Source organism: Cherax quadricarinatus, chromosome 36, assembly GCF_038502225.1.
Source record: "Cherax quadricarinatus isolate ZL_2023a chromosome 36, ASM3850222v1, whole genome shotgun sequence".
NCBI lineage: Eukaryota > Metazoa > Arthropoda > Malacostraca > Decapoda > Parastacidae > Cherax > Cherax quadricarinatus.
Window position 1 is genome coordinate 29,454,969 of NC_091327.1, and position 22,428 is coordinate 29,477,396.

The window sequence follows — 22,428 nt, forward strand, 5'->3', positions numbered from 1 at the left end:
TTGTATCGTATTTCAATGAGCCATCAACTCGATTTAAGATTTTATGGTTGATTATACATTAAATAAATGAGAAAGTGTTAAACCCCAATGGGTCATACGGTGCAAGAGCAACGAAAAATAATCACGTTTGATCTGAGGAAGGGCAAAGAAGCTCCAAATCCTCGGATCAAATTTCCTTCACCAGTACCAAGGATCCAACTGTGAGGGGTCTGCTGGATGAGTTTGTCAATTACTGTATTATATGCATAAGGAAACACTAAACCCGCAGTGGTTCCGAGGAGAGACTTCCCATTGAATAAAAGAAATCGTGTTGGTTGCTGCGCGAGTCGTGAGAAGTTTGTCTCCCTCATCACATAATCCATGTACGTCACCCCATGCAAGAGGCCTAGCAGCTGTGCCTCAAAACTCAATAAGCAGTGGAGCTGCAGCTCAACTCTCAAGAAAACTGTTATAAATTAACCCTCCTGAGATGTCCAGCAGCTGGCGATTACCACCTTCCAAAGTCCCAGAATGCCTAGCACAATCAGAAAGGCCCTAAAGCCAGAACTCAACCCACTTGAATTATATATTATAATTAAGAAAACACTTGGATGAAACTAGGTTGGCTATGTCCGTAAACTTTCATGTACTTCATTATATAAGACGGAGGCAATATCATTGGCATATTTCAAAAAACAGATGAATTATCTTTAGGAAACTCGATGTATTTAAAAAAAAATACAATTAAGAGGGTGTATAAGCTCCATTAACTGGTGTAACATTAATTTTTCAGTTTGATACCACAATTCATTAGTGCTCTAAAAGAGCGCTCATGAAAAACTTTTTTAATATAATCCGCAACTGCAAAGTCGAATGAAATCCGTGCTTTCCTTGTAGTAGGACACACTAATACCGAAAATTTGATCTCAATACGAAGAAGCATTCTGCAGCTATTGCACCAAGTCTAATATCCCATTGTGTTCATTTAAGACTAACAAAATGGCACTCACACAGTCCTAATCCACTCTCAGTCTTTAATTAAAATGCATGATATATTGTGTTAAGAGTTTAATGCTGAAAAGAATTTCTCGTTATTACACTGGAACCAACATCCCAACATGCTTAATAAAGTTGACAAACTGGACCTCATACTGCCTAATAATGTGTGTGTGTGTGTGTGTGTGTGTGTGTGTGTGTGTGTGTGAGTGAGTGAGTGAGTGAGTGAGTGAGTGAGTGAGTGAGTGAGTGAGTGAGTGAGTGAGTGAGTGAGAGAGAGAGAGAGAGAGAGAGAGAGAGAGAGAGAGAGAGAGAGAGAAATTACAAAATCAGTAAAAATTTGATGACAATAAGTAATTTTCTCAGTCAGTTCACAAAAATATACTAATCCTTACTTTTTATAGTCATAAAATTAGTAAATTTTCACCCCCACAGCGTGTAACTGCAATGAATCCTTCTTTAAGGTAAATGCATTAGTGTTGCAAGTTATCGCACGGAAAAATAACACCACTTAAACTTTTGAATGAAACTGATAAATTAGCCCCGACATTGTAATAAAAGTTCAAACATTCCTGTGAGATATAACATTGAACTTTGTAGTTGATTAGATGCGGCATTCAAGTTATTCCACAGTAACAACTGGCATCCACACAGTCCAATGGAAGCTCGAATCTTCCTCTAAGATGCTCAGCCGTTCAAGTTTTAAGTCCATAATAAGAGCCATTTTCAAGTTACTTCGCTGAAACCTTGGAGGAAGAAGGAAAAAATAGTGCTAGATAAATCACATACATTCAGCACTTTCTTATACTAAAAATAATTCATATTTCACAGACTTCCAGCACAGAATTCGACGAGGTAGTGGTTCATTTCCGCAGTATTGAACGGGCGGCAGAAGTTCTTGTGACTGAGGTTACTTCCCTCCTGGAGGCTGTGAGAGCCAGACACACGGAAGAGATGCTGCTATCCGAGGGTCTGGTTGATCTCTTGCCCAATGTTCGTCATGTCCAAGCCATCCAGGAAGCAACACTCGACTCTTGCAATAGGGCCCTCAGAATGTTTGTAGGTTACGAATTACTTTTATAACTATTCATACAACTGAATTACTTTTGCAACAGCTTCTCGATATGTTTTAAATTATAGAAATGTAATTTTTATTGTACGAATAATTGGATCAAAAGAGTTTTTCAGATCACTGGACGGTAATAGCCTTCATTAAGAACTAATAAATTTTTCATCATCTACTGTCATATAATCTTTTGAGTAAGAAGAAACTATAGAATTATCCTGAAAATTATTACTTTGCATCTTAAACCCAAGTTGTTGACGGAAGCCAAAAACACAAAAGCATATTGATGGGTCCAGGGACTGTGTACAAACATTTTGTAAGCCTAGGAAATTACAGTAATGAACAATTTACCAAAAAAAATTGATATATTGTGACGATTTTTTGGTTTGCGTCAGGATTACGAGATACAGGAGCGGGTGTTACAGCCGGCGACGCAGGTGGTGACGCTGTGTGGAGCGCCAGCTAGACTCATTCATAAGCGTCATCACAAGAAACTTGACTATGACGCTGCCCAGGCCAGAGTGCAGCTGACCAGTGATACCAACATCGCTAATGCAGAGGTGAAAGTCTTGTTGCCTCACTAGAGATCCGCTTACTAACAATTTCCTTCAGATTTGCAAGTTGTATTATTTAAATATAATTCACACACTTTCTGATTCAAGGTCACAGAGACAAGCAACACTATCGCCTCGAAATCGCTAAATATATACTGTCAAAATCAATGCCCAGTAATTGGAGGTGAAAAACATATGGCGTCAAATTTTTGAGGTACATAAAGATTTGTATTGTTTAAGGCTACCTACAAGAATCTTTTCTGTTGGCTGAATGCAAATTTTCTCATATTCCTTACAGTGGACAAAGCAGACATCCTGTGGAAACCTAAACCAAGAGTGAATTTCTTTAGCATAATTAATATTACACGGCATTTTCACACTGTTGAAGGATCCTTTAATTAGACTTATTAAAATTCAGGATCCGTACATTTTCATGAAGCCCAACTTAACGTAGGTGGCCCATGAAGTTGCTATAAGGCTCGGCATCAGCCTGTTCTACATGCTTGTGATTCGTATTAATACGAGCTAACGTCTTCTGGATGCTTTGGACCACAGAGTGGACCGAAGCACACTGAGACAGGTCCAAAAGAGCTGGCTGGGAATTGACCATGACACTGGGTTCCAACTAAGCCACTCTTAGGACGAGAGCAGCGAGGGTCCCTTCTAATACTACTACCACCTAATGTACCATTAGGAAGTCCACAAGAAGATTCACTTTGATATGAGCCACTTTGGTGGTTCGCACCACCTCATTATTGCAAGTGTTGGGAGAACAGAGAGAACAGACAGTGAACACTTTCATTATTCCCGAAGCAAAAGTTAACGAATTGGAGAAAAAAACCCATTAGGTAGGCGAAAGAACTGAGGAAGCGGGCGTTTTTGGGGTTCTCAGGCTATGCTGCTCAAACACAACCACTACCTTAAGGTGACCCAGGGCCTGGAGGTTAAAAAAAATATTTCTTTCCGTGTAATAACTTAGATTTTCTCACGTAATCGGCTTCAGGTGTATAGTAATCGTCGAAAGGCTTGGATTGGGGTTGTCTAAGCTCCAGTCAACCCGTTCAGTAAAATTGGATACCGCAGAGTTAAAACTTAAATATTCCTCTGTCTGCTTCAAACCTTCGGTATTAGTGTATCTTAACAGAAGAGTAAGAAATTACATTGGGTTTTTGTAGGTGTTAATTGGCCAATATATTTAAAAATGTCACGGGTCAGCCGGTGTCAACATCGCCGCGGGCTCCTACACACCGACAGCCTAACATCCCATATCATAAAAATCCTCGAGAAGGTTCTAAGATGCAAGACTGCCACTCATCTAGATTCCCATCAGTTACACAACCCAGGGCAGCACGGGTTTAGAGCAGGTCACTCCTGCCTGTCCCAACTACTGGACCACTATGGCAAGGTCCTGGATGTTCTAGAAAACAAACAAAACGAAGATGTAGTATACACAGACTTTGCAAAAGCCTTTGACAAATATGACAATGGTGTAATAGTGTACAAAATGCATGATAAAGGAATAATAGGAAAAGTTGGTAGATTGATCTATAATTTTCTAAAACACAGAACACAAAGAGTAATAACAAACAGAGTAAAGTCTGAGGCAGCTACCATGAAAAGTTCTGTTCCACAAGGCACAGTACTCGCTCCCATCCTGTTCCTCATCCTCGTATCTAACAGACAGGGACGTAAACCACAGCAACATGTCTTCCTTTGCAGATGACACCCGAATTTGCATGACAGTTGTGGAAAATACTGTATATATTTTCCGGAAATACAGTATTTTATATGTAAATTGATAAAAATTTATTTGTAAATAAATAAAGAGCCAGCGATGGGTGAGCATCGCTGGGTGGGGGGAAGGGACGCCATTGTTTTGAATGTGGTAAAGGCACGTTAGTGAAATGTGCATAAATTTTCGTCGCTCTAGGGGTTATATTGGGCTTAAAACTTCTCAAATAGGAGCTGAAATTGTTGGATTTGCAGTCCTGCATAATGTGAGCATTAAGCAGATGGACAGGACAGCTTCAGAACCCCAGCTAAGTTGTCTATTTATGTTGAGATTCTGACCAGTATTTTCTTCATATTTAGGCAGGAGGTTGTGTATGATCCACCAAGTAATCTCCAGACAAATTGATGAGTCTTATTATAAATTCTCCTTCAGTGTATATGTATTCACATTTTAAATTTAATATACAGTCCACATATTTATATTAATGTTTTTACCAGAATTCCTGGTGATGTATATTTCATTTGAAATTAATATAGGTCCAGAGTGACTTGTGGATATGACAGTTGTAGGTATCGAAGGACATTTTTTGCGACCTAGGTGTCCTAAAATTCCTACTTGTCTCTGTAACCTTGATAAAGAATAATTATCTTTGTTACTATTTACTGGTATGCACCTTGTGAGTTACATCCAGGTAAATTTAATTTTCCACAACAGTGTTCTCCATTGAAGACACTGCGATTCTCCAGGCGGACATCAACCAAATCTTCAAATGGGCCGCAGAAAACAATATGAAGTTCAATGATGAGAAATTTCAATTACTAGGATATGGAAAATGTAAGGAAATTAAAACTATATTGGAGCATAAAACAAATTCCAACCACACAATAGAGCGAAAAACTAGTGTAAAAGACCTGGGTGTGATAATGTCAGAGGATCTCACTTTCAAAGACCACAACACTGTATCAATCGCATCTGCTAGAGAAATTACAGGATGGATAATGAGAACCTTCAAAACTAGCGATGCCAAGCCCATGATGACACTTTTCGGGTCTCTTGTTCTATCTAAGATGGAATATTGCTGCACAATAACAGAACCTTTCAAAGCAGGTGAAACTGCTGACCTAGAAAATGTACAGAGAACCTTCAGGGCACACATAAGTGCGATAAAAACACCTAAATTACTGAGAACGTTTGAAGTTCCTAGACCTGTACTCCCTGGAACGCAGGCGGGAGAGATACAAGTGTCAGTGTTACTGAATTCCTATGTATTATAACTGTGTAATATATTGTAGCTAGTACCTCCTATATTATATATATGATCACTTCAGCTAGGCTCAGTGGCTAGATGTGACGTCACGCAGCCGCGCATGTAAGTGCTAGGTCACAGGCCCCGCTCTCACTTCGTCCTCAGGCATACAACCGAGCATGTAGGCTGGGCTCTCTCCCCTCACGACTCTGCCAAGATACGTGTTACCAACCGATCAACGAGTGTATTCCTTACGCCCATATCTCCATTATGTACCCACACGACAGAGGATTATATACACTTGGAAAATCCTAGAGGGATTAGTACCAAATTTGCACACGAAAATCACTCCCTATGAAAGCAAAATACTCCGCAGACGGTGCAACATTTCCCCCAATGAAAAGCAGGGGCGCCACTAGCACGACAAGAGACAACACAATAAGTGTCAGGGGCCCTAGACTGTTCAACTGCCTCCCAGCATACATAAGGGGGATTACCAATAGACCCCTGGCTGTCTTCAAGAAGGCACTGGACAGGCACCTAAAGTCAGTACCCGACCAGCCGGGCTGTGGTTCGTACGTCGGTTTACGTGTGGCCAACAGAAACAGTCTGATTGATCAAGCCTTGATCCACCATGAGACCTGGTCACAGACCAGGCCGCGGGGGCGTTGACCCCCGAAACCTTCTCCAGGTATATTACCTTACCTTTCTGAATGCTATACTGTACAACTTCACTACAATGCTATACTACTTTTATTTCAATTTTTTTTAGTAGTTTAAGTTATTTTAATTTAGTTAGACTACGACAACTTAAAAAATAAAGCTTATTCAAGCTTTAAAAATAATTTTTAAAGCGATATGCTCTAACATCTTACAAAGATAATTGCTGCGAGTTTCACAAAAATGTCTTCCTGATTAAAGACTACCTAGGAGACTGTCATTGTGGAAATTTTAAGTCTAAAATTGTGGACAAATCCTTCAGAGTTTCGTCTGACTGTGCTCACATTTTCACTGTGATTGGGTCTTCTGAGGGTGTCTGTGCCCCTTGATGGCGCTACACCTCTTGTTACCTGAATGTGCTGATCACAGCTCCTGGACCCCATTTAGAGTGTTAAGCTAAAGGAGAAAGGTGTTTATGTTGAGCTTAATCTCTCTGGTGTCTTACTGTGTTGATCTCCAGTTCCTGGATTTCTTGGGAAGGTTGAATTACATCTCCAAGATCTCTGGAGAGTGTTAAGCTGAGGACCTTCGTGAGGGTTTTAGTGACCAGTTACTATACCTCTTGTGTGAAATTACATTTAATAGATGAATATATTTCTTGGATCACACAGCAACCGAAACATTTACTTTATTAGAAGATTAATTAATGTCTAACAAACTACTACTTTCTGTGAGTGATGCAACCTTGCCTCTAGCTGGTCTTATAAAGGTAAATTTCCACTGCACTAACTGTAGAATAAAATACATTGTGCCAGTAACATAGGAATGCTTGTATAAATGAAGGTGTGATGGTTTCTTATTAGTACACTTCTCCCCTAAGAATGATGATGAGGATGTGCAGGCAATACGCGAGTACCAGTCACTTCACACGCTACTGATGGAGGAGCTTCCTATCCTGACCCAACATGCCACTAAGATCCTCACGCTTGCTACTCGCTCACTCGCTGCCTCCCGCCTCTACCTCCAGGGGCATCTTGCTAAGCTCTACCTCACGCTGGCACAGGTGGGCCTGAGGTTAGCTCTGCTAGCAGTCCTTAAGTTGTCTTATTTTAAGTCAGAGGTGTTGCAAATCTTCAAATTGCACTCAGGAGTTTCTCAGCTTTATGCGCTAGCTTACCATATTTCTTTATGTTCATGGAAAAACGCTAAACTCGTAGGGTTCAAAGTCGACTGATGAATGAGAGGTAATCAAATTCGAACATAAAAAGAGAGGAAGGCTTCAGTTTATTTTTTCAGCAATTTACCAACATCAAAGTATCCCTTAAAAAATAGCTTAATTCAAAATAGTCTCAGATGCAGCCCAGGTAGAGTTTGTGTTCCATGGCTTTGTTTTTTTAATTTCCAACTCGTATCTTAGAAAATTTATATATGAGGGTTCCGATATCAATAGGTAAAGATCACAGAGACAAGTCACACTGCTGAGTTAAAGCTACTAAATTTATACCTTAAAATCTAACCGTGACAAAAGTTCTGTCTTACTGATAATCACACCAGCAACAGCTGTTTCCACTGGACGTCACTCTTTTTACATATCCTCAGGACCCACTGTTGGGGTACATCAGCCTCAAGGAGGCACAAGAGAGAGCCAAGCAACAGGTGGAACAGCTGCGGCTGCTGCTGCCTCACGACTACCAGAAGAAACACACTAAAGAACATCGCACAGGCAAGACACTCGACGTCACTAAAGTGAAAGCTGTAGGTTATCTCAACAAATTTACTTGTACCAGTAATATTAACAAGAATTTTAACCAGATGTTGAAAGCATCAAACAAAGGTTGTCTATGAATGGTACATAACGCGCGCTCATCAAAATCTCTGTTGATGTCCACCTGTAGAAATCATTTTCAAAATTCAAGTGATCTTAGAAACTTATCCCATCTCAGATAGGGAAAGAAGAATTCATTTTTAAATATTTCTTAAATATAGGGTGATAAATTGATAATAGGATAACATGATCTGAAATTTGTGAAAGGAGAGAAATGTGTCTACAGCGAATCTATTCACCAAAAAGCGAAAAGAAATTGAAATCGTATATTTAAACGCCTCTTAATATACATATTGAAAACATAACTTATAGCGAGCCCTGAGTACAACATATCATATCGATTCCACTAACGTGTAATCGAAATTTTTCTAAATCAATCCCTTAAATAGGTTGCCTTGCTAGTTTAAAATCCTACACCACCTCAACAAATCTGTCACTTGCCAAATTCAACGTAAAGAATAAAGACAGTGTATGTTGTTAAGATATTTACCAGACATTTTGTTCCATAAAATTCAATTTTGCTCTCAAATTTGGTATTATTTTTATTTGAAAACTCTGAAAGATCACTGATGTTGAAAGAACTCTTATAAACAATTAGACTTTCAGAATATTGTGTCCTATGAGATCCACTTTAAGAAACTCTTTCCCAAACATCAGATTTTCAAAACTAAACCCTGAGGGATTCGTACCAGTTCTGTAAAAATCTCTTGTTGAGACTGACCTAATAAAAACACTAAACAAAGTTCTCAGAGTTGTCACCAGAGTGGCAGTTCAGTTTCTATGTTGTAAGTTAAGTGCTCATTGACATTTCTCAAATGTCAAGGCCTATGAGGTTCAGAAAATAAAGACCACAAAGTCATCCAAAAACTGTTTAAGAATGAAACATTAATTAGATGAGAGTCTAAAAATGTATTATATTTGTTGGGCAGTTTCAAAACCAATAAGTCATACAGTGCCATGAGAGTGGTAGGCGATCTCTTTGGATATAAGGAAGGGGAGGGGTTCAATTTCTTGGACCAAGAGCCCTTCAGCACCAAGGCACTGTTTTCCTTTCTCCTTAATTTGGTTATAAATGTAACTAATTTCTCTACTTACTTGCTTGCTTGCTTGCAGAAGGCGCGGTTGTCTCTTCTGGATGTCCGGGGCAAGGAGCTGCTGCAGGCGAGGACGAGTGCTCCAGCACCTCACTCTAGTTACCAATTCGTACCATCCAGAGGACGTAAGAGTTACCCTGCCAACACCCTTCACAGGGAGGTAAGAGGGTTGGTTGTTTAGCCAGACTACTGTAAACAAACTCTAGTTTGCATTTGATCATGGGTGGCATGATATTTGCACCGTATCCACCATTTCCAACAGTTTAGCGGAGAAATATTTACCGTTCATTTTGAGACCATATACATGGGGTTATTTGCATTTTTTTCTTTTTTTGAAGAGTCTAATGTCCTTGTGGTGTGTGTGTCACAGACTGACAAGGGAAATAAGAGAAGTAGTCTACCTGTGGATTACCTGAGAAACGTCACCATAGGCCTACGAGGCCCACAACACACCACCTGGTATACACCTGTCAAAGGCACTTCAGAGTTCAAGGTGAACATGTGGTGCTCCGTCAGTTTTGTAAATATTTTGTAATAAGTTATTATCACTCATTATTTCCACTTGGATTTTTTTTTCCATTATTTTATATTTTTAACTAAAAAATTGATGAACTTTACAGGATTTCACATAATGATATCCGATAGACAAAGAAACATGTTTTTAGGCAAATAAAACTGCATTTTCTTATTCATTTTGCTAAACACAGTGAAATGGATGCGAATAGCATAAAATGGATTTTAAACAAATACAGTTTTTCAACTTCCCGTCAGAATGCAAGAGATATAATCAACAGCTATCCAGTGGACAGCTTATACTTGGTGAAGGAGGCCCACACCGCTACCCAGGACAACGAAATTACCCTCCAGCCACTCCAGGTAGTGGCTCTCCTGAAGAAAGCTGACCCCAGTGGCGGTACTACCCGCTGGGTGATCGACGATGGAGGTGGGTCACAGGAATGTACTAGAGACTGCATTATCAGCACAGTATACATAGCGCCTACGAAATGGCAAGAAAGATGGTAGGAGAGGGTAGCTCCAATTCAATGGAATAAGAGCTTCTGAACCTTCAAAAACTGCCGTGTTATCAGTAATATTCTTTTCAGCCAAACTTTCATCAGCTTTTCACGGGGTTCTTAAATTTAGTAATCTAATATACATAGTTTGAGTTCTTTTTGTCCTGGGCAACGGGCTGTGGCCCGACATCTCTTGATACAATTAACCTCTTCTTTTCTAACCATCTATTCTGATCTATGATAGTTAAGACCATGTAGTTCGAATTTGTTTGTTGATGCACTGTTGCATTTTTCATCTCTAGAGAACGTGGGCTTAGTCAGACCATCCTGTTTAAGACCCTTGGAAACTCCCAACGAGTGGAATGAAACGAACACCGCAGCGCCCCTCAATATTCTGCCCACCGCAGCCTCAAGGAAATCTCAACATCTCCAGGGAAGACAGGGACTACACCCTGAGTCCCAGTTCAAAAATTCTCCCTCTATCCGAAGTCCTGTTTCTGGCTCTCAGTTGCAAGTCCTCAGCCCTGTTTCTGGTTCTCAGTCCCAAGTCCTCAACCCTGTTTCTGGTTCTAAGTCCCAAGTCCTCAGCCCTGTTTCTGGTTCTCAGTCCCAAGTCCTCAGCCCTGTTTCTGGTTCTAAGTCCCAAGTCCTCAACCCTGTTTCTGGTTCTAAGTCCCAAGTCCTCAACCCTGTTTCTGGTTCTAAGTCCCAAGTCCTCAGCCCTGTTTCTGGTTCTAAGTCCCAAGTCCTCAACCCTGTTTCTGGTTCTCAGTCCCAAGTCCTCAGCCCTGTTTCTGGTTCTCAGTCCCAAGTCCTCAGCCCTGTTTCTGGTTCTCAGTCCCAAGTCCTCAGCCCTGTTTCCGGTTCTCAGTCCCAAGTCCTCAGCCCTGTTTCTGGTTCTCAGTCCCAAGAACTTTTCTCTCACTCTCCAGCCAGTCACCCTCAATTTTCTCAGACCACAACCAACCCCTCCCATCATTATCCTCACACCCCACGCTCGCCAGGGTCACGGAGTCTCTCCATAGCCAGAAGAGCAACATCCTCTGACAACTCTGATATCGGAGACGACGACGATACCGATAAAACAACGGGCAATAATATTTGTGATGAACAGCAAATTGGAGAGTACTCTGCCTATAACGACCAGGTAAATTACATATTAATTTTATTATATTCAGAAATAAATGCCAACACATTATCACAGGGAAGCGCTGAACCCGTAGGGGATCATACAGTTCCTGGGGAATGGGAGGTAATTAGGTTAAGGGAATGTTCATTAAATCAGTTCAAAATGCTTCACGTGATTATATTTATTAAATGGTCGTAAATAATTAATCAAATATTATAGTACACAAGTACGTATGTGCTTAGAGTTATATATTTTTTAGGAATACGTGGTTCTTTATAACTTCGAGGGTAGCGATGAAAAACAGTTGGATCTACATCGGGGCCAGCTGGTTCAAGCCATTTGTAGAGAGAGCCCAGACTGGTGGTACGTGGAGGATGCTCATGGCAATCAGGGATACGTTCCAGCAACATACCTACACAAGTCTGAGGGCAGCTAAGAAATAAGTGACTCCTAGCATCAACAAGTGTACACCCATCTTCCAGGAACCTACAAGCAGTCTCCAAAGTACAAGTAACCTGTAAAATCCGAAAGCTGACCTCCAAAATATTGTATTCAGCCTTCAAAATTGAAAAATTAGCCTAGTCAGGGAAAATTTTTAGTAGTGCAAAATGCAGCTTTCAGTCGATATGAATCAGCAAAAACTGTTCCACTAGACTTTCCGTCAATAATAGTCTGTTCTTGTTACATGTTTAACACAAAGTTGCTTCAACTGAACGGCAATCAGCAGCCACTACTGGGAATAATACTTGGACTATACCAGTTCAAGGCCACTGCCAGTGTCTTACATAAGAACATAAGAAAGGAGGATCACTGTAGCAGGCCTGTTGGCCCATACTAGGCAGGTCCTTTACAATCCATCCCTCTAACAAAACATTTAAGAACATAAGAAAGGAGGATCACTGTAGCAGGCCTGTTGGCCCATGCTCGGCAGGTCCTTTGCAATTCATCCCACTAACGAAACATTTTCCCAACCCAATCCTCAATGCTACCCAAGACATAAGCTCTGATAACATAAGAATAAGCTCTGATAACATAAGACTTATTATACAGAACTATGCACAATCGTAAAATTAACAAGTTACTACACGACCCTTACTACTACTGTTGTTACTGTAACTGTTGCTTGATTTACTTATTAACAATAATAAATTATATAAAATTTATTTAACAGTGATTAGTGTTTGGCAGCGGTCGTGCCTGAGTATTATAACGAGTCGCAGTCTGTTCGAACACAACGTAAATCGAAAACACTTTAGCTTAAATATTTTTCAGACCGAAATTTGTTACGCTAAGGAATTAAAATATGCACGATAAAGTCATGAAAATGGCTATGTGATCTTTATCACCTCTTTTCTCACTTATCTATCCTGGCTTGTACAGTAACTCCTTACAATATCTCGCGATTAAACCCGAGTATTCTGCTATTGCAAAAAAAAAAAAAAAATCTATAACAGTATAACCATATTAAGAGTACGGTACTTTGACAGCATAGATCACTCACACACAAGGATAAAATTAACTATTAATAAAGGCAGCAAGTACTCAACACGAATATCATTGTGTCAAAAGCCTCTTCTAAAAGTTCCCAGAGGTCCGTACAGGCACCTCTGTAATTATAAAACCAACGAAAGTGAAAAGACCTGAGCAGAGAGCAAACTTAAAATAATGCTCCGCAGTCAGCAGCACGTCACAAGCTGCAGAAAGAGGGTCAGGAACTCCTGAGATAAGGTGACGACAGGCGAGAGGTGCGCGCAGGAGCCAGATTACGAAAATTACATATTTCCGGTACAGCCAGAGACCCTCTTCATGTGGTTCAGAGTATTTCTAGCACCATCGAAAATATTTATGATTCCCCCTCCCCCCATTCCTCGAGGGAGGGGGATCTTGATACCAGTAAGGGCTCTTGACCTCAGAGCTAAACATTTTCTTTCTGACCATAGATCGGCACTGAATGTCTACTTCCTAGGCGCACTATGACCCTTATGGGTTCAGTGCTTCCCCCTAATTAGGATAAATAGTGGTGTTTCCCTACTGTTGAACGAGGATTATGCATATAGATGCATCGTACGGTCAGTGTATAGTTTCCTCAACTTCAAGTATACTCCCCAATGAACTTATTATGTTAATAGTTCTGGGGATCATCGCCCCCCGTGGCTCGGTCTCGCGCCACTAGGCTGGAATACTGCTGTACATTAACATCCCCATTCAAGGCAGGTGAAACTGCAGATCTGGAGAATGTACAGAGAACCTTTACTGATCGTATAACTACTGGGAACGCCTGGAAGCACTTGACTTGTACTCACTGGAGCGCAGGCGAGAGAGTTACACCAATACATAAAGGTGGTGACCCTACAGATTTAAACAACTATAGGCCAATATCAAACTTACCATTGCTATCCAAAATCTTTGAGAAACTCGTGCACAGGAGACTATATTCATTTATAACGTCACAAAACATACTCAACCCCTGCCAATTTGGATTCAGGAAAAATAAAAGCACTAACGATGCAATTATAAAAATGCTAGATCTGCTTTACACAGCATTGGAAAATAAGGAATATCCACTAGGAATTTTTATTGACCTAAGAAAAGCTTTTGACACAGTAGACCATGACATCCTACTCCACAAACTTGACCATTACGGTATAAGAGGCCATGCGCTTGCATATTTCAAATCTTACCTTACTAATAGGTATCAGTATGTCACCATTAAAGACACAGCATCAACAACACAGCCACTTGATACTGGAGTTCCGCAGGGAAGTGTCCTTGGTCCCCTGCTCTTCCTCATATACATCAATGATCTTCCAAACGTATCACGACACCTGAACCCCATTCTCTTTGCTGACGACACGACTTATGTCATCTCTCACCCTAATCTTGCAACCCTCAACACCATTGTTAATGAGGAGCTGATCAAAATATCGACTTGGATGACAGCCAATAAACTTACGCTTAACGTTGACAAAACCTACTACATTATGTTTGGTAGCAGAGCAGGAGATGCGCAAATTGACATTAAGATCGACAACACTCTAATTACCAGACATAATGAGGGCAAATTCCTAGGCCTATACCTCGACAACAACCTTAACTTCAGCACCCATATCCAACACATAACCAAAAAAGTATCCAAAACGGTTGGGATCCTCTCCAAGATACGATACTACGTGCCGCAAACTGCCCTTCTCACACTATACCATTCACTTATATATCCATACCTCACCTATGCTATCTGTGCTTGGGGTTCAACTGCAGCAACATACCTAAAGCCAATAATAACCCAACAAAAAGCCGCAGTAAGAATAATCACTAAATCCCATCCCTGGCAACACCCCCCCCCCCCCACTCTTCATAGATCTAAACTTACTCCCTGTTCAGTACATCCACACTTACTACTGTGCAATCTACATCTACAGGACCTTAAATTCCAATATTAACCTTGACCTAAAACGCTTTCTTTATAGTTGTGACAGAACCCACAGGCACAACACCAGACACAAACATCTCTATGACATTCCCCGTGTCCGACTAAACCTTTACAAAAATTCAATGTATGTCAAAGGCCCTAAAATCTGGAACACCCTACCTGAAAATTCCAAAACTGCAGACACATTCATCACCTTCAAAACTACCATCAGAAAACATTTTATCTCCCTGATACACCCTGTCAACTAATAATATGAATACCACCTGGTGGTTCACACTTACACTCACTCACCCATTTGACCATAAACAGAAATATCAATCTCAATCTCAAAATAATGAATCTTAACTAGTCATAAGTTGGCCTGTGATACTCCAATACTGAAACTACGTATAGTGCCAAAACAAAAGCATTCACATTGCTAAACTCACAACTAGTATTTAGTCACTTAGCCATAATACCAACTTATCTCATAATTTTGTAACATTTTAAACCTAAGATTTAATATAAGTCTGCCCGAAATGCCTAGCCATGCTAGGCGTTCTAGTGGTACACTCTGTAATTATTATTTTACTACATGTAAACCACACAATAACCAAATTCTGTAAACTCAGCATTGTAATACTTATGGAGAATAGTTTGAATTTGAATTTGAGTAATTCAAATGCACAGATTCGGCTCTTGACTCTTGCTCTGGCAAGTCATAGCAGCTCTGGCTCTTCTTGTACAGTCTCCGTACGATCCCCGTTGGGGACGGGAACCTATACATTCGTCTTCATCCTTGATTGGGCACCACGATGAGCTATGCAAATCGTGTCAAAATCTAACCCAACAGCGGTACTTTGAATGATTCTTCGAAACTTGCTCTTGCAGCCGCCGTTCGGGGTGGGCTGCAGGTGAAGTTCAACACCATATTGACACTCAAGGAGGCCTTCATTGTCGTGTGTAACGACGATGTGGAAGCTGAGAAGTTAGTTACTACTCTCCAGCTCTCAGGGCAAGGAGATCAGTATTCCTCGAGAAACTAGATAAGCTTCTCACTTCACATCCAGTCGCTGAACTCGAGACATCTATCGAGGATCAAAACTCGTGGGCCACTGTTGAGAGCATCACGAAAAATCTCCACAGCTTCGTTCATGCTCAAAGTCACCTTCACCTATGTGAACATGGCAGCCACCGCTTTGACAGATGGTCTTGCCGTCTATTACTACTTCATCAGCTCCACCTACGTCGAAGCTGAGGTACCACTACATTCATCACTACTGGAATTGTTACTCATATGTTCACAACACCAAGGTCTGTCCTGTGATGAAAAGAAGTTCTGCACATGTGGCTGCGAGGGCTACGATTTCAAGTCCTGCACTGCCTCTGCTCCGTCGACACCAACTTGCCTGAACTGCAAAAGCAATGACCATCACACTCTAGCTGCTAAATGTCCCACACGTAAAGACATTATGAAAACAAAACAAAAAAACTCAAGAATCGGCGCAGAAAAAGTCCTCTTCCAGATCACCCACCTACGCTGCAATTGCAAAATTGCAGGCTGACAACGAAAATCCTCCAGGCTTCTACTCAACCCTCCACCACCATCTCACCTGACTGACCCGACTACAGTAATACTACTACATGGTCTATGCACACATGCACAACGCTGCTGTTCCTGGAACTTTCAACACAGCCATTAATGAACTCAAGTTAAACAACTTCCCAGCTTCTCCACCATCTTCTGTCATTCTGAACACCAACTCGCATCCTGTCGTAGTTTCGACACCAGCAAGCCACTTCCAAGCAGCATGCAGCTCCTCCTCCAATTTCAAGTGACGTCACTCCAACTCCAACCAATGAGGGGCCTTCGTTGCCTCCACTCATCTCAGGAACCAACCAATCACCACCCTAATTGCCACCAGCAGCAGCTCCTACCTCCCCTAACGTCGTCCACTCAGCGGTCTCGCCTTCCGCCTCCACCACTGCAACTGTCCAACAAGCAATTCCGCTTGCCTCTACCCATGATGCTCAACCTCCATGCCACTGTATAACTGGACTCACTTTCTACACCACTCGACATTCTCCAAACGAACTGATTGCCCGGGAACTCGTCAGCTCTCTCGAGGACGGGACTGCTAAGTTCACCTGTACTGCCACATACGCTACCACCGTTGATGAACTAATCGATATCCTTAAGGATCCTAAGACAAACCCCCAACTTCTTGCTTAAACTACACCGTCTCTCAAGATCGAAGCTCAACTCTCTCCAATCGGGGACGATAATTTAAGAAGCCACCCGCCAGCCATTCATTGTACAGATCGTCCTGATGGCTGCCTTCTGGAACTTCCCTGACTCTTCTGCCGCCGCCTTCACCATCCTCTCCTTGGGAGCCAAGTACCGACGCCCTTCATCCCTCTCCAGCCAACCTTACAGTACATCTGTACCACACGCACCAAAGTGGTTGTGCCACTTGTCTTTCTTCCCCTCCTCCCTCCCATCCTTTTCCAGTATTTCCACCCCCATCCTTCTTCCTTCCCATTTTACGGCAGCTCTGGTCGTCTTCGTTTGATTCGGTTCGATATCACAATCTACACCTGGAAGATGCTGGAGAGACTGGTCCCTAATCTGTACATAGAAATCACTCCCTACGGTTGCAAAAGACTTGGCAGGCGATGCAACTTATCCCCAATGAAAAGTAGAGGAACCCTTGGTATACTAAGAGCAAACACAATAAGTGTCCGGGGCCCAAGACTGTTCAACAGCCTCCCACCAGCCATAAGGAGAATTATCAACAGACCCCTGGTTGTCTTCAAGAGGGAGCTGGACAGATACCTAAAGTCAGTGCCGATCAGCTGGGCTGTGGTTCATACGTTGGACTGCGTGCGGTCAGCAGTAACAGCCTCGTTGATCAGGCCCTGATCCACCGAGAGGCCTGGCCGTGGACCGGGCCGCGGGGGCGTTGCTCCCTGGAATGCCTTCCAGGTAGACCATTGTGCCCCGTAGCTCAGTCTCGCGCCACCATCCCCCCCTCCCCGGTGTCTCGGTCTCGCGCCACCATCCCCCCCTCCCCGGTGGCTCGGTCTCACGCCACCATCGCATCCCCCCGTGGCTCGGTCTCAGACCAGCTCTAAATTTCAAAAGGAAGTATTGTGGGGGATTACCCATAGACCCCTGGCTGTCTTCAAGAAGGCTTTGAACAGGCACGTAAAGTCAGTGCCTAACCAGCCGGGCTGTGGTACGTACATCGGTTTACGTGTGGCCATCAGTAACATCCTGGTTGATCAGGCCCTGATCCACCATGAGGCCTGGTCACAGACCGGGCCTCGCGGGGGGGGTGACCCCCGAAACCCTCTCGAGGTATCCTCCAGGTATTGAGAGACAGCAAAGTAAATATTGAAAGACTGTTATTATTAAATTAGTATTATAATTAGGGGGAGTGCTAAACCCGTAGGTGCCAAATCGAATTGGAAACGAGAATCTGGTCCGATCCAAGGGGAGGATAAATCCAAATCCTTGAATCAAGAGCTCCTCACCAGCTGAGAGGTATTCAGAGGGCATAGAACTATTAAGAAATAAAGGAAATTATAGACAAGCGTATACTGAATGTAAAGTAAAAGTTTGTAACTTTTAATAAAACATCTCGGCTCGCAACTGACAATCCAGGGTTCGATTCCCGGCCTGGGGGAGAATATGGACAAATATCCCTACACATACTGTCCCCGTTCACCTAGCAGCAATTGGGTACTTGGGCGTTAGTAGACTGATGTGGGTGATGACTTGCACCAGTTAGGTATGTTTATTGTTAAAACGTTTCGCCTACACTGCTTCTTCAAACACTAGACACCTGCTGCCTCTATTTGACTGAAGAAGCCTACTGTGTAGGCGAAACATTTCAACAATATACCCAACTGTTACAAATGTGTCGGCATTTTATACCATTTTCAAAATTATTAAGGTATATAGACAGACTGGTTATAAATGACCATAATTTTTAAAGGGGTGGACCGGTAAGCCAGCGGAAGGCCTCGGTCAGATGACCAAAAGCTCCAAAGGCGGGTCATCATCTGACTAAGACCCGCGTCAGGAAACATTTGTCCTGTTTCCTGACGAACCTTACCTAACCTAACCTAACAATTTTCAATATAACACGGCTGGTATGGGTATCACCGTGGGCGTGGCAGTATACCTACGATCTCGGCTTGCAAGTGAGAGACGTAAGACAGTATACCTACGATCTCGGCTTGCAAGTGAGAGACGATCTCGATCTCGGCTTGCAAGTGAGAGAGGTAAGACAGTATACCTACGATCTCGGCTTGCAAGTGAGAGACGTAAGACAGTATACCTACGATCTCGGCTTGCAAGTGAGAGAGGTAAGACAGTATACCTACGATCTCGGCTTGCAAGTGAGAGAGGTAAGACAGCAGCTCTCTGTCTCGAACTGTGCTCAATAAAACGTCAATTATTTATTATTATTATAATCAGAATTATACAGCGCCTATGGGGGGATGTGGAAGGTATTCAGGTTTAATTCAGGGACCTGGGGCACATATCCAATTCCCTAGATCAAGAGCCCCTCACCAGCATCAAGGAACCTTCCTTGTGGGGAATAAAACGTCAATAAAACACTATAAAATTCTATAGACATTGTTCAAAATAGTGACTTTCTAACTACTGAACCTCAACGACACTCCTACTACCAGACACGTACAGAAAATAATGTACAATATACCCTTTCGAACTTGAAAAACTATAATCGTCACGAAAGAAACTCTAATACATGACATTATAATTTATCACATAATAGCTGCATCATATCACATCACGGCTTAACACTCAGCAAACAAGGCAGTTGTTACCTTGTTACCCGTGTTCTTCCAACTCGTAAAATAGTTTTAGAACGAAAATAAACATACCTTAAATTGTGCTGTCGAAGAAACTCCACAGTAACTTTTTTCCCTAAACGTTAAAGAGCCACGATATAACCACTAAGTTAGTTTATGGGCGGTAATTTATGCTACCAGAGAACCTAGAACCTTGTGTAGGTGAGCAGTCACTGTGCACACCCACGCACAGCCAAGATCACGTCGACACTGCCAAGTGTTTGAGGTCAGGCGCTGTGGGTTAGGAAGGTCAGGCGCTGTATTGGTTGGTTAGGTTAAGGTCAGGCGCTGTATTGGTTGGTTAGGTTAAGGTCAGGCGCTGTATTGGTTGGTTAGGTTAAGGTGGTGGTGCTTTTCAGTCTTTGTTCTTCTAAGGGACTGACAGACAGGACTTCAAGTCATCTAACTGAGACATGCTAACTGTCGTTAAGAGTCGTCAGTCTCCTGCTTTCATCTGCCAACCCAGATGGCAAACTAATACTATTATTATTATATTTTTTTATGCGCTTAACCCGTATGGGTTAGTGCTGTGAGTATAGGTATGCAAGAGTAGAGGCGTGTGAAGCTGGGGTTGTAAAACTGAAGTCACAGGCGGTGCATTTGGTCAGCTTCTGTTAGAACGTCAACGAGCGAATCTACGTTATTATTATTACAAAAAAGAAGCGCTAAACCTACAAGGATCATACAGCGTTGCACGAATCTACGTTAAATGTGAGATTCTCAGCGAGGAGGTCAGTTAGTATGTGCTAGTGCATGATATATGTCGAAGGTAAATTGTAGGTGTTCTCTCACAGATAGGAGAGTCTTTGTTTTATAAATTGGCGAACTGACTGTACAACCTGGCAGTCCTTGCAGAAAGTTTGCATTGCGTTTCTCCATGTGTCATCCATGTGTGTGATTCATAATCTCGAGTGTAAAATATGACTGATGGAAGACGATGGCCATAAACCCAATTGTTGTTTCATAAAAAAAATTGTTGGGTTCTAGATAGCAAAAACGTTGTTGCCAGCTGTTTCATAATTGTTGAGAGAGTATTGAAAAACAGCTAGAGAAAGAAACACACCTGTGGGAAACTGGAAAGTCGTGAATGGCTGATCGAACGGCTGAATCTGTTTGTGCATTGCCCTTAACATCAGCGTGTCCAGGAACCCATAAAAAAATTCTTTGTTCTTACTAGAAACGAAACATAACCAAAGTTGCATAAAAAACTGGAATGGATGATCCTGCCAGCTCCAGCAGGTGAAGGAAATAATCACTGCTATAAATAATCGAGAGAGAAAACAATCTGTAACCCAGATGCGCAGAGCAAGAACAGATATAACTGTGCCTTACAAGGCGTCAGTATGAACCTTATGATGGGTCAAGGATCCAGTTAAGGATGCTAATACCCAAGGAAGTCACCAAGGTCTCCAAAAGGGCACCCCCACCTGTCTGGCACAGAGCAACACATATACATCCCACACTAGGTGTTAGGAAATAAAGTCACCCAGGAGAAATGGGCAGGGTAACTCACAAATTAGGTCAACATGAGCAAAGGGGCCTGTCTAAAACCCAATCTGGAGGGAGGTACAAGGAGCACACAGTCCAGGAGCACACACCATCCTGACTGTTACGAATAGCAGGAACCAAAAGAGAGAGAGACACTACTTGACAACTGCGCTAAGGGAATTGTAGTAGCATAGAAAGCAATTATGAAACCCAGGAAAAATTTAAGTGATTCGGAAATAGTGGACCGCACACACACAAGATAACCCTCGCTAACCCTCAGGACACCAGACGGCAGCAGAGTTAGGCATGCAGGGCTGGTGGTTGTCTTTATAGGTGGAGTTCCAAGCAAGGCAGGGCAGGACGAGCCCTTAAGAGGAATTGTCCTGCCTCACCAAGGAAGACCCCATAGTAGCTGGGATCTTGCAGTTAGATGCAAAAGCCACATAGGACAGACCAGGATGCAGGTGATACGCCCTCCTACTGGCCTTGGCAAAACTCTTTATGTATACACATTATAGCATAACAATATCCATATTTTTTTCCCCACGCAAGTACTGTCGTTGGCTTTGTGGGATACCCAACAGTCGTGACGCTGCAACACACCAGTACAAAAGTTGGCTATGTAGAAGTCGGTGTCACATACAACATAAGTGCTTTGCATTGCTTTACACTTGGTCCACTGGTGACTAAATTTCTGTCACTTGAAGCTTTGTACAGAGAAGGAAATATACGGCATAACATCCAAATAAAGAAGAAGGTCTAGTTAGTCTAATGCGAAAACCAGTGAATTTGTGTTCAGCAGTACAACTCACTTTCCTCTTATTCCTCTGCGCAACATCTGCTCCATGATTCAAAAATCGAATATCCTCATCCCTCATAAGCTCCAGCAACCCATGGGAAATGATTCCACGACACTGATTCAGATAACCAGTGATACGAGAGGAAGGCAAGGGTCTGGTCGGGGATATCAACTTCCTCGCGCCACCGTCCATGACCAGGCTAGAAGTCTTGATCACTAGATTGTTTTCCGAGATCTGACAGATGTTATGTGTGTGATCTCTCCGCCATATTGTACTTCTGTCTTCAGATTTATTAACCAGTAGCTCAGCCGAAGATGGATGGCAGCATATGTGGGTATGGCTCTCAAATTTTGGTTATTGTACATCATGAAGGCTGTTAAACCAATTAGTCAACAGTCTTCTGTTTAATCAATCACATTATGACATCTCATTTTCGATCATTCCAGTCGCTATGAATGATGTAATTAGAGAGAGAGAGATTTGATCTATTGCACTACACTCATTTATAACAATTGCTCTGGCTTATTAAGAAATAAAAACCCAGTTGCTCTGG

At 42.1% G+C, this 22,428-nt stretch overlaps 1 protein-coding gene across 4 annotated transcripts in view; it reads left to right on the forward strand.

Annotated features, from left to right (window-relative positions):
- The window catches only part of LOC128691268 (rho guanine nucleotide exchange factor 38-like), a 49,712-nt gene extending 36,872 nt beyond the window's left edge, over window positions 1-12,840 (forward strand). For 3 of the 4 annotated variants that reach the window (XM_070091613.1, XM_070091610.1, XM_070091612.1), the window contains 9 exons: window positions 1,807-2,034; window positions 2,437-2,601; window positions 7,114-7,296; window positions 7,833-7,988; window positions 9,172-9,312; window positions 9,523-9,645; window positions 9,924-10,095; window positions 10,468-11,312; window positions 11,554-12,840. In XM_070091613.1, the coding sequence (XP_069947714.1) occupies window positions 1,807-2,034; window positions 2,437-2,601; window positions 7,114-7,296; window positions 7,833-7,988; window positions 9,172-9,312; window positions 9,523-9,645; window positions 9,924-10,095; window positions 10,468-11,312; window positions 11,554-11,730 (2,190 nt within the window). In that variant the 3' untranslated portion in view covers window positions 11,731-12,840. The remainder of the gene's footprint in view (window positions 1-1,806; window positions 2,035-2,436; window positions 2,602-7,113; window positions 7,297-7,832; window positions 7,989-9,171; window positions 9,313-9,522; window positions 9,646-9,923; window positions 10,096-10,467; window positions 11,313-11,553) is intronic. The other variant, XM_070091614.1, reaches the window with a different exon arrangement.
- Window positions 12,841-22,428: the final 9,588 nt, after the last annotated feature.